Genomic DNA, 17,185 nt, shown 5'->3' with positions numbered 1-17,185 from the left:
AAAAAAAAAAAAAAAAAAAAAGAAATCTTATGATCAATTCCCTGTGAATACACAGGGACAGCTGTCATATATGAAGTTTACTTAGAACTGTGCCTAGCATACAAGGAAGCACTCAGTAAATGTGACCCTATAATGATAATGATCATGTTAATTACAATGGTACAACAAGAAAACACAGCAAGAGATCTCAAAATAAGTCTGGTAATTTTTCAATAAATGTATATTTATTGAACTTTTGTTGGGTACTATCTTTATCATGTTATTATTATCTGCACAATTGTATCTCTACATTGAAAAACTATAACCTGAGGGTGTAGGCATAGGATACATGTAGCTACTTTTAGCTTTTTTTCACTTAAAATTGATATCATGTCAGTAATGTCATCCCTCTTGAGTTCTTCTCAAAGTCAAACCAAAGATGTGATGTAACAGATTGTCTCCTTCTGCTGTCTTGTCTCCTGTCCCTCTAGGATACAGACCTGATGACATTCAATATCTCTGTACACCGGTCATGGTGGAGGGAACATGGGCCTGGTTGTGTCCGTAGAGTCCTGCCTCCATCAGCCCACGGCATGCTGGATGATTACACATACGTCTCCGTCACGGGCTGTGTCGTCGACTTCCAGTACCTCGAGGTCATCCACAGCGCTGTCCAAATATTCCTCTCAGTAAGTGTCATTTTTGTGTCAGTATCTGATTGGGTCTCTTTTGTACTGGTGCTTTGTACCTACACACATGATAGACAGAGTCACAGCTTAACATTAGCAGTGGAAATAGCAATTAGGATGTCATTAGTTATACATATTAGCAAGTTACATATTTTTCTTCTTGGTATACAGGCATTTTGTTTAGAAACAGCTGTGATAGTAGTTTTTAACCGGAAATACAATACACATTATTTAGTGGACATCACTATCCCCCAGCAGTGGTGCCTTGTCCTAAGCTACCTCAAGCTCTGTTCCTGATCTGCTCCTCTATTAATGCACATTAGTTGCAAAAAAGGAAAGATGGAAACCTAGTAAACATCACATTTCAAATAATCACCCTTTAAAGATCAAATCCCTCCACAAACTCTTAGCATGGTGTTAGGATACAGTACCACATAAGAAACAGAGAAGAGAACTGCCTTGATTAGATCACGCTACAGATTCCTTCTGGGTAATCCCTTCCCACCAGACTGCCCTACCTGCAGTTTGACCGCAGTGTGTAGGAAACTACATTTACAATTCACAGCATCATCAGAAGTGCTATTCCCCTAAGACCTGCCGAGGATTCCCCAGTTAGTTGTAATCAATATAACAGTGAAGCTATTAATAGCCATGCTTTTCACCTAAATTACCCACCTCTGTTCTTCTTCCCAACTGATTAGTTAGACTAAGAGGTGCAGGCTCCATAACAAACAGATCGGAAACATAAGCAGATTGTGCAGGTAAAGAATGCAATTCAGAGTTGTTTCCAGAAAGAATTGTGTAAAAGCCCTACTATCATTTACTGTCTGCATTATCTATCACTTATGTTGCCCATCATGTGACAAATTACCCCAAAGTTTAAAGTAAGCCCCTGACTTACGAACAAGCTGTGTTCTAGGAGAACATTTGCGAGTGAAATTCATTTGTAAGTCTGACAAAGTGCGTTTTATATACATCTGACACAAATATACAATATAAAGCATTAAAAACTAAATACACACACAAATACTGTAAATAAACTATTTTTACTTTACAATTAGCTTGAAATGGTGGTATAGTACAGTACAGTATTTTCACTTCTGTATCCACAGTTATTTCTTTGTGCTTCCTAGCAGTCCCCTCGACATCATCACTCCTTTTCCTCTTGCTTCTGATTGAGCTCTGCACTATGCACCACCCTACTCTACAGTAAGCACACAGCAGCACAGCTGTGGCAATGTCTGACAGACACCTGACCTATTTCCATGATTTGTTTGCATCTACATGTTGTGCGATTGTGTCTGTGACTTTGCAACTCAAATGTTAGTAAATTGGGGACTTATTGTACTTAAAATAATATCAGTGTATTGCTTACAGTTCTCTGGGTCAGGGATTTGGGCAGGACTCAGCTAAGTAGTTGTCCTGCTCCATATGACACCGGCTAGGGTTACTCAGGTGAGCCTTTTAGCCAGGCTCTGCCAGGACTGAAAGGTCCAGGGAGGCCTTGCTCACCTGTGTGCAGCTGGCTCTTGGGTCCGATTCTCCTCCTCATGACTTATCATTCTGCAGAAATCTTGATGGTCTCTCTTATAGCAAGTGAGCTGGGTTCAAGGAGAAGTCCCAGTGTATAAGCATTTCTGAAACCCTTACGCTAGTCATTTTTATTAGGGCCCCACTGGCTATACTGTCAGATGGCCAAACCCAAAGTCAGCATGGAAGAAATACAAGAATATTAGGATGCATGGCTCATTTAAGCTTATGGATGGTCTTATCTTCTTTGATCAATCTATTAATTGTTACTCTTTAACTTGCATCTCTGAAGTTTTAAAATGGTATTTTAGGGCATATTTGAATTATATTTTTTAGAAAATCTGAAGATTAGCCTAAGAAAAAAATAAAAATAAATTTAGTGTCCAGTTCAAAAAAGGTAAACTTGACCCTGAATTCAAACAAAGGACTATGTCTAAACACCAAGGAATATGCTTTCAGATGTGTGATAGGAAATCCAATTTATATGGATAGGTATAACATACTGTCATTTATCTACACAGATTTATCAGTCTTTCCTTATTCTTTGTTCTTTCTTTACTCTAGAAATTATATATGAAACTGAGAAGATATAGATGTTTAAATCTTCTTTGAAAAAATGTGTCTGTCAATGTTCTGAAAATATTTCAGTTCGTTTTATCATTCTGCATTGTTTCTATGTTATGAGAAACAAGAAGGGTATATGTGAACCAAAAAGAATGATAGATATAAAGAAATAGAAAAACAATGTTGAAGTGGAAGGGAACAAGGGAGGGAGAGAAAGGAAGGAAAAAAGGGAGAGGAAAAAACAGACTAGCAGGAAAATGAAAGCAAAGCTTTTGTAAATAAGGAGGAGAAGAGGGGCTAAAAGGAAGGGAGGGAGTTGGGGAAAAGAAGAACCAAGATACATCATGCACAGATACAAATTCCCTAGCATGAATGTGATCATTGGGTATATCTAAAATGTACCAATTAAGTTAATTTTTTAAAAAAGTTGAAAATGTATATACTAGATTGTAATAGTTACTGTATTTTTAAATATTGGAGAAATTTTTAGAAGCTTTTGGTATGTAGACAATCCACCCTGCTTCGAAAAATAGTCACATTAAATTGCTAAAACATTTTGTGGAATAATGACATAGTATCCAAATCTTTTCAGTGCAGCAGAATGCCTTGGAATCAAAAGTCATTTCCCTAGAGTAATTCCAATCCAAATGAATAGCAAGGTGAAAGGATTTGATAAGGTGCTGGACTGTCACAGAAAGGCACGCCTTAAGGGGAAATCTAAATACACTGTATATGTTCCCACCAAAAAGTACAAGTCACTTATAAATTAATTTCTTGACACATTCTAGTGAACATTCAAAGCTGCCAGGCTGTATGCATACCTCCGACTATACTACTATTCAGCCTTCAGGAAATAAAAGGATTAGTCACTGCTCTCTGATTTTTCTGGTGTAATACATCTACAAGACAAAATTTTCTGTGTTTTATCTTTTTATACTAAAATAAAATATACCCTAAATATGTTTCACAATTATAAAATTATAGTCAGCTTCTCTTATCTGTAGGTAATACGTTCCAAGTCTCCCACTGGATGTCTGAAACTGTAGACAATACTGAATCCTAAAATATACTATGCTTTTTATCTCTGCACATATATATGTATATATATATATATATATATATATAATATAAATGATAAGGTTTAATTTATAAATGAGGTACAGTAAGAGATTGACAACCACTGGCCATAGGTTTTAGCTATCCTACCATGTGATTTATTTTCTTTCCCTACGTACTTTCAGTTTCTTGCTTTGGCATACCCAAATTGTCGGTATCATTACTCTTGTGCTTGGTGCCATTATTAGGTAAACTCAGGATTATCTGAACACAACCACTTCTATATTATGACAGTCACTCCAGTAACCAAGACTAGCAGGTGGGGCTCTGTGCTGTGTGGATATGTTGTCAGATGGGTGAGTCCTACCTGGAGCAGATTAACGGAGGACAATGCCAGATTTCACCACGCCAGTACTCAGAACTATGTGGAATTTAATACATGAATTGCGTATTTTGAGAATTTTTCACTTAATATTTTCAGACAGAGGTTGACTTGAGTAATTGATTTTGGCTATAGTTGCTCTCATATGGTTTCTTCTATTTTCCAGTTATCTTTTTAGTTCACTATTAGAATTATGACCTCTTAAATCTGATGACACAAAAATTATTCCTGTGCCCGGTATTCACTGCCTAATATGTGCTGACCTGTCTGCCTTTTTGCTGTAAAATAAGAGCTGATGCTTGCAATATTTCACAGCCTATTAGGGGTGAGTAGGCAATAATAACAACAACAACAACGACGAAAACAGGTGGAGAGCTTAGAGGTGAGGCAGGACCCTTAAGACTCTCCTCACCAGGGTTAGCGCTTTCACTACTGGAGGGATAGAAATGCTCAGAAGAGCCTAAGAGAGGCACCGTCAGAGATAATGGGGGCTGGGAAAAGGTCCTTCGGGCTCCTCAGGGCAGCAGAGCTCTCCTACATGAGAGGAAGTATTGCAGTGACTAACCCATGGATATGCTTCTGCTGATGAACTGAACAATTCTCTTGCATTTAAGACCAGCGCTTCATTATGGGACAAAGGAAATTCCAGGCATAAGGAACCCTAGGAACCACATATGAGCTCAGTGGAGTGGAAAAAAAATAGCAAAATTCGCAAAGTCAGTGATAGGTGGAGTTCATTCCCAACAGGACTGGCACAGGTGGGGCATCCCCACCCTTGTGCTTGTCCTTCTGGAGGAGCCCTGAGGTCCAACCACACCCTCTGTCTCTACACAGCAGCCAGGCCTATGTGCCCCTTTCTTAGGAACCAGAGAGGGAGGCGGAGAACCTGAAAGCAGGCTCTTGGCACTCTGATGACGCACAGTCTCACTGCGGGGCTCCTGCGGATTGTCAGCACCACCAAGGTGAAGGTCAGTGTGGAATGCAAAGGAAGGCTGTTGTGAGCATGCGTGAAGGGAGGAGCAAATCGCAATCCAGCAGAGGGTGAGAGGTCTGACTAAAGGACCCTTTGGTAGGGGTCAGGAGGCCCTCCTCCTTGGTTCACATGTGCATCCTGTCGCACCTGGACAATGGCCATTAACCAGACTTCTGGGTCCAGTACTGTGAACCATCACTCAACCCATTACTTCTAGGGAGACGGTTTCAGAATGCTAACATGACCCCTCACGGAGCCTGAGAAGGTTATCCTGCTACGGATACATGTACAATACTAGCAAAATTTTCCAAACTATAATTCAATGGATATCACTTTCACTTTCTCACTGATAAAACCCTAAGTCAGGTTTTGGTGATTCATTATACATTTTTCTGTGTAACACCACATATCCATCTTCTGGAAACTCTGCATCACAGAAGGCAAATCTTTGCTGTTATATAGATGTTCTTTCTGTGTGAATCTAATATTAATGTTGTCTATCACTGCATAACACATCTATGGGTTTTAATAATTTAAAATATGTTTGAACATATAAAACTCAAATTCCTTTTATAGCATAACATTCTCCATAATTATATGTATATGACTGGATTTTCTCCTGTTTGTTAATTCATTATCACATTGTGATTGTCTCCAACCATAAATTTCATGATATTGCTGAAAAATATAGTTCATTCTGCTAAGCCTCAACGCTTATGATTACCCAAGACCTGTGTAGCGATCTTCATAAATTATTGCTGCCCTACTATCTTTAAATAATCTCCTTAACATTGATTATTTGGTATAAAAGTGAGTTATGACATTTGGTAGACAAATATAGTTCATCAGAGGGATGCAAAGCTTAATTAGAAACCATGTCAAGCACAAAAGCCATTAATATAGCAAACCTGAAATCTGTTTAATAATTAATAAAAACAAACATCGCAAATGTAGGCTTATGGAGGTATTAGAGGTAAGAAATTTAATTTTATTGACACTGTGCTTAGGGTAATTTAATGTCATTTGAATGCCGACAGATTTTTATCTTTATCCTTGGGTTAGAATAACTAATAGGTTAAAAAAGCTTTTTTTTAAAAAAAGAATTAATTCAAAAACTTCTATACTCGTCCTTGAAAAGACCAAATTGTATAAATTCTGTGAAGAAAAAATTTTATATAACATTTTGTATTCTTTCTAAATGAACACAGGCAGTTTCATTCATTCATGAATACAAACTCAGCCAACCCCCTACATGACACAAAGCTAGCTCTCAAGCTCGGTAGTGAGAAGCTGGAGGTGAACTACTAAAAGTTGGATTTGCCATGGTCCTACCCACCTTATCGTTCTGTCCACTGCAGGTGATGGTGCAGCCAATCAAAAGGCTATAACTCACGACAGAAAAGGAAAGTTCTAGAATTAACTTCTAGGTGCCATCAGAGTCTACAGGGTAAAATAGAACTCAGTAGAAACAGTGATGCTTCACTTCTGTCTAAAAGTTCTGTCCTGGCTGAGAAAGAGGGAAAAGAGTTCCACACAGAAAGAACAGCACAAGCAATGAAATAAAAGTCATAATTTAGAGGAAGAGTAAGCAATTCAATTAGGTTTGAGCAAGAGTAAGTCTGAAAACGCAGTGTCTTGAAGCTGTGAAAAAGGGGAAAGGCAGTAAGAATTCCCAGATAATGCACACAGTTGGATAATGCCATGCTCTACCTATGTCCTAGAGATTCATTATGTGACCTAATGTGAAAGTTTTTCAGAAATAATATTATTGAAAAAGAAAAACAAAGAAAGAGGGAGGAAGGAAGTCTTCCAGACTAAAGGAAACAGAAGACACATGTGAAACATGTGAACCTAGACCAAAAGACAAGCAGCCAGGAAGACTTTGTAAGATTTGTGAAGATCTCCAGACCGGAAAATAGTGTTGTATCACTGTTAATTTTCTGGGGTTTTTTTGTACTATGGTCGTATAAGACATTTGAAGAATCTAGGTAAAAGATATATAGGAATCTTATGTTCCATTGTTCTAAATTTTTGTTAAGTCTGAAATTACTGCACAATGAGGCTTTAAAATGGTTTTAAAATTTAAAAACTTATATTCCCTAACAATTTTCTGAAGGAAACATTTGGAAATGCTGAAAACTTCCATGGAAAAGTTGTACAGTATCAATGGGAAGAGATAACAAAGGATAGATCTGGAAACATTACTGAGATTTGGCAACCGGATGCAGGGGAAGATGAGAGCAGAGCAATGCCCAGCCTGTGAGCCCAGTAAGAGCAGGGAAACGTTTACACCCATCACGCTGATGGGAGGAGCAGCGGGCTTGACAGAGCAAATGCGTGTCAACTAATGAATCTGGACCTCATCCTCACTCTTAATGTTTTAAGTGAATGTTGTATTTGTAAACTAATGATTTGTTTCTGGTAAAGAACTACCCTTTTTATTTTGTAACAGAAAAATTTCTGCATTGCAGCTAGAAGCTAGGAAAGGGAAATTAGAGACAAAATGCTCCAAAAGAATTTATAAGAATCCACACACAAATTTTTGAGGACAGGAATTTATTTTCTTTCAGTATATAATTCAAAACTAAACAATGGCATTTATTGTACTAAGGAGGTCAGAAATCTTTACTTAAAGTATAGTCTCTGGAAATACTGAGAGCTTTCTTTATATTCTAGTATCATAGAATTATGGAGAAAGACATGGTTATTCATATTTCTTTTCCACAATCTATAAAACAATGAAGATATAAAATCATTTTCTTGCAAAATGATACACTTTTTACCCAGTAGTTAGAAAAATCCTTAGACCAAATATCAGATGATAAACATAACAGTGGGCAACAAGAGTATAGGAGAGCAAAATTTAGACATCTAACTTACTCTAAAAAACTCTAGCGGGGTCATTTGAATGGAAACATGAGAACATTTAAAGAGTAGAATTAATAATAATATTCCAGAAGAAACAAAGATTCGCTTGGCTGCACCTTGGAGGCTAAGGGAAAAATAATTATAAATGAAACCAGAAAAGCAGAGTTAGGGCTGAAGATGCGACATAGAATTTGAGTTTGATTCTAAGATACTGGGACAGTGCTACTATTTTTCAACTGGAAGAGTGAGATCTATGTTCAGGAAATTGACTCTGGAGCTTCTCAAAGAATGGAGTGAAGGGAAACAAGTAGAAGAAAATAAACCAGATAGTAAGCTATTACTACAGTTCCCAAGAGAGAAGATGGACTTATGTAGTAGAGGAATAAGTAGAAATCCCAGTATACATGGTAATCAAAATATATGTCCAGTGTTTAAATTTTAAAATATTGTCTCAGTAAATGACACGTTAGCATTAATTCCCCTCAAAATACTCCCTCTCATTTTGGACGTACTTATCCCATCATTCTTGCCACTTTCCAAAGCACTTCTATCCTCTTTCTTAAGTGTCTTTTGAAGGGTGATAAAAAGGAGAGAAAAACCATGATGAATGTTGTTGAATGTCATTGTTGTTGAATGTAATGAAAACATTACATTGTATCCTCATCTTATTCAAGAGATGTGGTAACACCGAGCTTCTGGCTCCTTCCCAAAGTCAAAATTGCTGTGAGAAGTAAACATCTTAAATAGCTCTAGGACATCAGTCCAGCCACAGCCGTGCCCCTAAAGACACTCATGGAAGAGGACTTCCAGAACCACAGCAAATGGCAGGAATGCTGAGATAAGTATGTTCAAGGTGAAGAGCGTACTTGAGAGATTAATGGTTATTTGTCTTTTACTATAATACATTTTTTTTTTTAATACTAGGAATGGAACTCAGGATCTTGCACTTGCCAGGCACACGCTATACCACTGAGCTATATCCTCCGCTATAATACTTTTTTAGTGTAAGTATTCATGCAGTTTAAAACATACTTCTTAATTCTCCATGGAGAGAGGAAGTGATGGGGGAAGCACAGGAGAAAATAATAATAGAGCCCAGATATTCCATTTAAAATATAAGGTAGGTGATACTGGTACTTAATGAGATGAGGAAGTCTAAGGATTTTGTTCCACTTGCAGTTTGTTTTTTGTTAAAAAAAAGAAAACTAGAAGACATAGATTATTTTTAAATAGTTTCAACAATTAGAAATAGACATTCTACACATGTCAGAAAACATATAAACCGACCCTCAAAGAATCGTAACCTGGTATGCTTTTTCAATTTGGAAAACATTGTCATTCTAGGAGGTCAAAATCAACTGTTATTTCATGATGGCTTAAAACAATTAGTACAGTATCAGCCTTTAACATTTGACTAAAAGTAAAATTGCTAACAAGAAATTAATTAACACATAGCTTTCATTTAAAATTGATTTATATAAAATTCAAGAAAATATTTTCAGTGCATAATTATTACTAAGCAGCAGACATAATCAGGAAGTTTTGAAGACAACGAAACACCAACAATTAAAACTTCAGGATACACAACAGCTTTTAATTAATGAGCTAAATTAATCCAAACAAACAAAGAACTCTGTTGTAAAGCTGGGCTCTGAAAGCCTTTAAAGCTGGTGATTATAATAATAAGCATAACAGTTATCATTTACTGAACATTTTCTATGTACCTGGCATCTTCCTTGGAAGTACAGTTATGCATAACCTTCAGACTAATGTGAAATAGGTTTTATTTTCTCACATATGTATATGAGATAACACCTATCTATCTGTGTATGTATATCTATTATAACATATATATAATCTATATAAAGTAGGACACAAAGAAAATTAGTATCTTGCCTAAGATCCTGCAGTAAGAGCAAACTTCACACTTGGTTTGGACATATCTTAACATGGTTTCACTTGTTGAGGATATTTTGTTAATACATACAACAAAAGACAACTTAGATATGTTTATTCTTTTTTACATATTTTGAAGGACCAAAATGTATAGTAGATTTTGGGAAATGGTAGGAAAATGTTCAAATGTGAAGGAGAACAGGGGAGGGAGAGGGGGAAGGCAGGAAAGGACAAGAAAATAGAAGGGCGAAAAGAGAACAGAACGGAAACAAAGCTTTTGTAAATAAGAAGGGAAAGAGGACTTGAAGGGAAGGGAGGGGAATGGAAAAAATCAAGATATTTCATGTGTAGGTACAAATTCACTATGATGAACATTATCATTATGTATATCTAAAATGTACCAAAAATTTGGTTCCCATTAAAAATATCTGAAAAAAGCATTGTAGTAATCTTTGAATTTTAAGGTTATTCAGATGAATTTTGATCTGTCTTTATATAAATATGGACAGAAGGAATGAACGGGACACTCAAACTTAAAAAAATACAAATGGACAAAATCATAGGAAAAAAGTTTAAGCAAAGGTTGAATAAAATGAAGATTCTTTTTCCATTGGCTATACTGGACAATGAATGCAGGACTTTCACACTGAGCTACACTTCAGCCATGCAAAATTTTTGCTGTTTTCAGACAGGGTCTTGCCATGCCACTAAATTGCCTAAATTAAGTGCAAACTTGTGACCTTCCTACTTCAGCCTCCCAAAGACAATTTTCTAATCTATAAGCACAACATAGAAATTAAGCATGGAATAATTTAAATAAACAGCAACTCAAACAATTCATTTGTCCCACATGGCTAGATTGCTTAAGTACATTCTGATGGATTAAAGAACCATATGGATACAATCCTATTCTGGCAGAAATAAAAATATTTATAGACTTTTATATGCATAGAATCTGAATGACATACTATGTAAAAGTGACCATTAACCTCTGAGGGGGGATTGCAAGTCTTCTCAGTGGTCTTTGCGTGTCTGTATCTTCATGTTATGATGAATATACAATGGCTGAGTAATAAGAACTCCTCCCCAGCTCAGCACCTCCAAGATCTGGAATTATTTATGTATGAAACATCCCAAACTTGTCTACACATCTCATTTGCTGGGAGATTTGTACAATTTCCAAAGCCCAGCCTAGCTCCAAATAACTGGAATCACTGCTCCTGGGTGGGACACAAGCATTGGCAGTTTCTAAAGCTTCCTGGCCGCTTCAGTGGCAGCCTGGTTGGGGCGTCACTGACACACTCTGGCTGCCTGAGCTCCCGGCTGCTGCATCATGAGGGATGTGACTTGTCAGATTCACTCGGCTCTCCCCAGACCTCCAGAATGAGACTTTGTCTTTTGATGGGATACCTGTGGTTCCCAGCATGTGCTCAAGTTTGAGATGAGCTGGTGTAAACGAGCATCTGTCCTTGCTCTTTGTGACAAGAAATAGGGTCCAGTACACTTTCACTGTGGCTTCTTTGGAAAGGGCAGTAGCCATGGCTTCATGTTGATAGCCTTTACACTTTCATCAAATTAATATTATGTCGCTTTCCAAAAAGCGGGTATTAGAGGATAAAAATCCAATTTGCAAATTTTGTCTACTTTGACAACTTTATATAAATTGAAATCCTCAAATTATGAGATCTGTGACTCACATCTACTAAGCAGAGAAAACAAATTCTTATTCCCATGGAAGAATAAGTCATCTCAATACAAATCTAAAGTACCAGATAATTATTTAAGGTAAGACTTGCAGAATGCTCAGCTGTGTTGCCCAGGGAGGCAGCCACCAGCCACAAGTTGCTGCAGGGCAGATGGAGTGGGGCAAGTCTGGGCAGACTTCCTGTAGCCACAGAATACACACTGAGTTTGGAAGACTTAGTACAAAAGAATGAAAGCAAGCTATGTCACCAACAATTTTTCTATATTGAACATTTGTTAAAATAAAAGTATTTTGGGTATATTGAGTTAAATAGAATATGTTAATTAAATTATTTTTACCCATTCTTTTTCATTTTTAATGTGGCTCCTACACCATTTATAATCACATTTGCAACTCTCATGATACTTCTGTTGGGTAGAGCCATTCTGTAGCATCTCTGTCAACTGCTAACACAACTCTTGTTTGAACACTCAACTCATTAACCCATGAGAATCCCTATCTGTGAGTAGATTTCTCTCAGTGTTAAAGATGAATTTTTGTCTAGCGATCCAAAATGCCCGACTTTGGAACTTCTGTTATTGGCACTAATTCTTCCTCCTACATATCACAGAGCTTCTGCCCCTCATTTGTATCTACCTCTTCTGATCTGTCACTGGAAGATTGCCATCCAGGCCAACTCTCTCAGTGTTCTGGCAGGACATCACAGAATTATAGACTGATGCTTTGTGACAGGATCATGTATTTGCATGAGCAACAGTAGCAGGCTTGTTAGCCATGGTTATTTGTGCCTAACATTAAACCTGGTTCATTTCCTTTGGAAGGCCATGGATGAGACATAGACTTCTGTTTCAGACTGGGAAAGTTCTCTCTGTCCCCTAAGGTGTGACATTGGAGCAAAGCTGAAGTTAAGGTTCATCCAGCAAGGATGACATCCCCTGCCCTTGGCTCTCATGGGAGATGAACAGACTTTAGGCTGCACAAAGGACAGACGTCATAAGTGAATGGCAGTTCTGAGCCTGTTTTTAGCACACAGCAGAGGGTGTTCCAGCATCATCTGCTCCAGTCTCTTCCTCATGAAGGAAGACTGACGTGACTGATGACAGGTGAGATGGTTTCCTTGTCACTAGCATTCTTAATGAAATTTTATATCTAAATTTTAAAATGCAGACATTAACACAGGATGTAGAAGATTGCTACTTTAGTATGTCATGAATATTTTAAGTTTCTAATTCTTGACATCCATTTTCATGATTAAACAAAATTCAGATCTTTTAACAAAAAAATCATGATTTAATAAGCTATGGTCCATGTTTTTGATATATTCATGTCATTTTCATTACTGTAACAGACATCCACAGTAAATTAAACCCTTTTGTGGGGGATTCTTTTAATTTCAGGAAGTTCACCCTCTTGAAAATAAAAGCACATCTTCCCAGAATATATTATTTTTTTCTTTTCTTATTGTTTCAACTTAAATTACACCATTAGTTAAAATAAACATTTTAGTTTATTTGCAATAAAAATTTTTCTAGTCTAGGGAAAAATTTTTATTGCAAATAAATTTTATACCAAAAGAGTTACATAAGAAAAATCTCAAAGTTCTCAAAGTTCATAACAGGCATTAATTGGAGTAACCAGTATTTGTTGACACAATAATATGCTCCAATTATGTCTCTGTAACTTAAGAAACAATAAATTGTATGGATTAACCTGATTCCAATTATCAATAGATACTAAGGCACTCCATATCCCCTTCAAATCCCACAATTTTCTTATTTCTATTACAAACAACAGTGAAAAGCTCTGTCTACATAATACCAAAAATATCTGGTCAATTGAAATTATTCATATTGAATTATCTATACCATTATCATGGTTCATTGATTGTCAACTTGTGTGGGATCGCCCATGTGAATTCATTCAGCATGGTTCTCGGCGTGGAAGACCAATTTTAAGAATGATTGTTGAAATGGTATAAAAAAGGAGAATGGGGGAGAAGGACTTCAGTGGATCTTCCTGGAAGGAGCTTCATTGAAGCTGCTTTCCTTTGGAGTTGTTCCAGCTATTTTTCTTCAAAAGTGCATTGGCTGTTTTCTTTTTCTGAAGAGCTTCAACCCATCTCTTCATCTTGGACACCATCTCCTGGCTTCTAGTGCCGCTGCCTCAGCCTTCTGCTACAGAGCCTTTGGCATCTTGGAACAGACACTTTAGCTTCCAGCACTAACCTTTGGGCCTTTCCAGCACAGACCCTTCAGTCTTCCATTGCAATCCTTTGTCCTCCTGATATAGACTTGCCGGGGACATTGCTGTGGGCTCCAGGTCTTCAACCCGATCATTTGAGTCATCAGTGCGCAGACAGACGTTTTGCACTCTTCTGCACCTGATTCCAGTAAGAACTGACTATTACCTCACTGAATTGGCATGTGAATTTTTCAAAAATAGTTGATCAGACAGTCTAAAATTTGTAAAAACAATCTAAAAATCCAGGTCCCCCATCGCATATCATTATTAATCTAACAAATTATTGTATTCCTTCCCTCAATTTAAAAATTCAATAATCATCAGTATCTTACAGTGCTTCTCCCCTCCCAGTTTCAGGTACCCTGTTAGTGTTATTGAACCCCAAATTTGTAAAATCTCATTGTTTCTAGACAATTTCTGGACAACAAAATAATTTAGGTGATTTCTCTAAAGACCTTAGAGATTCAGTCTCTGAACACTTTCCCAATTTATACCTCTCTCTTTCTACCACAGAAAATCTAGATATTACAATATCCCATAACCTTTTCAATGTGATATATGCAACAGAAAGTGACCCTCAACAAGTGTACCCATCTAGAATTCATGTCATTGCATATTCCACTCATCTCCCCTTAGTATGAGCAGCACCTTGGACTTGGTAACTCATAGCATATGGAAAGATGATGAGATGTCCATCCTGTGATATATTATATTATATGGCAAAAGTTCTGGGCTATCACTCCCACAATTATTTTACCTTATGTGGGACTGGGACACTTGCACATATGAAATGGAGAACTGAATAGACTCAAGTTCTCTAAACATCTCTGGTCAGCTTAGTGGCTGAGTGCGTGTGTAAGAAAGACTTAGAGAGCACAGGAGAAAGTAAATGCCAAGGAAGATGTTGCCTGAACTTTTAATGCACTCAATAACCCACACACAGATGACAGAGAATAGGAAATTTTAAGTGTGCCTTTGTCAACTTGAGGTGGTATAAAAGAATGATGAGACTGATGATCTTAAATAACGAGCATTTGTTTCTCATCATTCTGGTTGCTAATAAATCCAAGATGAAGACATCAGTAGATACAGTACCTCATGTGAGTTCACTTCCTAGTTTAGAGATGGCAGTCTCCTCTTTGTGTTCATGTTGGAAGAAAGCACCCTCATCAGCTCTTATGACTCTTCCTATAAGGTCACACCTTATTCTCATGACCTAATTGCCTTCCAGAATCCCCCTATCTTAGTATGACTGTGTTAGAGGTTAGGAATTCAGCATAACTGTCGGAGAGCAGGGACACAAACATTTAGTCTATAGCAAAGTGTTTGGGAAAACCTTTAAACAGTTATTCACCAAGTACTCATTTATGTAGATTTAATAGTAATCTCTAGGATTTCAGTACAAAAGTATTTTAAAAGGAGTTCTTTGAAAAGCTAAGGAGACCCTTCAGGAGCCATATATCAAGATTAAATCCAAATAAACTATAGTAGCATGAAACAAAGAAAATCATCAACAATAACAATTTGAGGATTGGCAGGAGAAAGCAGAATCCAAAGTTATTGTGACATTATGTAAAATGTCAGTTTTAAATGAATAGCATATTGTTTCTCTTATATGGAAAAGCCAAAATGTATTTAAAGAGCAAAATAAAAAATATACAATAGGAAAGAGAGAGATGGAAGAGCACCAAGACATGGAAGGAAAGAAAAGGGAGAGGAAGAAGAAATTGAAAAAAGAAATAAGATGTGTTTTGTACTGCAGATATGTAGTAATAAAAAGTAAAAATTGACAAACATTAGAAATAAATAACAGCAACAGAAATAAGATATGCAAAAGGATAATAAAGTAGGTTCAAAATGACAGAATATCATATTTAAATAACATAAGGAAAATATGAAAATGATTCAACAACAGGAAATCTAAACTAAGAAATTAAAAGCATGGAAACCACCAAGTAGATATTCTAGAATTAAAAAATGCAAGAAGAGAAATAAAAAATTTAATAGCTGGGATCAATAACAGATTTGAAATGGTAGAAGAAAAAATTACAGAAAACAAGGAAATAGAAATTATCCAATTTGAAGGAAAAAAATTGAAGAAAAAATGAGTTGTACCTCAGATCTGAGGCCATATGGAATATACTAGCATAAATATAATTGAGATTTCAGAAGTAGAGATGAGAGAGGAAATAGCAAAAAAAAAAAAATTGTGAGGTACTAGTGACCCTAAACTTCCAAAATTTAAATGCAAAATGTTGATCTATATGGCCAAGGAATTTCATAAATTCCAAGTAAGATAAATTAGAGTAGTTTCACACCTAGACTGCACCATAGCCAAAGCGTTGAAAGACAAAGAGAAAATCTCAAAAGCAATTAATGGAAAGCAAGTCATCAAACACAAATAAATGCAAGTAAAATTTACAATTCACTTCTCATCAGAAACAATAGAAGCGAGAAGGCAATGAAATGATAAAAAGTGAAAGGAAAAAAGAGTCAGTTAAGAATTCTATATCCAATGAATATCAAAAAACAATGATTAAGAATAAAACATTGTATTTAAAACCAATATTTAGGAAAATTAATATGCATTAATTGAAATATACTTTAAAATGCCTCTTCAAAGATATTAAAGCAAGAGACTTGCTACAGGCTTTGTAGTCATTGCTATTTATTTTTAAGAAGACATTCCAAACCACTTGAGGATATCAATATTAATACAACAACCACTGTTAATTTCCTACCACTTTGTCTGTAACTCTGTATTGTTTGTATTGTTCTTATGCTATTTTGTAAATGGATGTCTGTTTGTTAATATGTTTTCCTTTTTTCATTTTTTGGTTCATTTTTTTTTATTTTAAAGAGAGTAGTAAATGAGAAGCAAACAAAGAAATAGAACAGTAGCAGCATACCAGTATCACAAACATAAACAAATCAAAGCAAGAACATTCAAATACAGAGTCTCAAGACAAGATAATACAAATCAACAGTGGTTGTTACATTACATATTGCTATCCTCAACTTCATTGCTCAGATTACCAGATGTAAGAATGAAAGATTGCTCAAACTATTATAGGGAGTAAGAAAATAATTCTTCCATACAGTAAAGATAATACAGAGTTTCACTAGACAAGATGGTACAAGTTCACCATTGTAATTCCATTGCATATTGTTACCTTCAGATCAGTTGTTCAGACCACCAGACAGAAGCATGCAAAATCGATCAGAACATAAAATATTGTAAGCATTAACTGTTCATTTCAATACACCATCAGACAACAGCAATACAGTCATCACAGCTATTC

At 36.3% G+C, this 17,185-nt stretch overlaps 1 protein-coding gene across 1 annotated transcript in view; it reads left to right on the top strand.

The window, feature by feature from the left end:
* The first annotated feature begins 470 nt into the window (after nucleotides 1–470).
* Nucleotides 471–17,185, top strand: part of Nkain3 (Na+/K+ transporting ATPase interacting 3) — a 129,150-nt gene continuing 112,435 nt past the window's right edge. Inside the window, exon 1 of the mRNA XM_013518132.1 lies at nucleotides 471–668. Within this exon, the coding sequence (XP_013373586.1) occupies nucleotides 483–668 (186 nt within the window). The 5' untranslated portion in view covers nucleotides 471–482. The remainder of the gene's footprint in view (nucleotides 669–17,185) is intronic.

The sequence above is a fragment of the Chinchilla lanigera genome, unplaced genomic scaffold (genome assembly GCF_000276665.1).
Source record: "Chinchilla lanigera isolate Chin_1 unplaced genomic scaffold, ChiLan1.0 scaffold00043, whole genome shotgun sequence".
In the NCBI taxonomy this organism is placed as follows: domain Eukaryota; kingdom Metazoa; phylum Chordata; class Mammalia; order Rodentia; family Chinchillidae; genus Chinchilla; species Chinchilla lanigera.
This window is presented reverse-complemented; position numbering and strand designations above follow the sequence as displayed.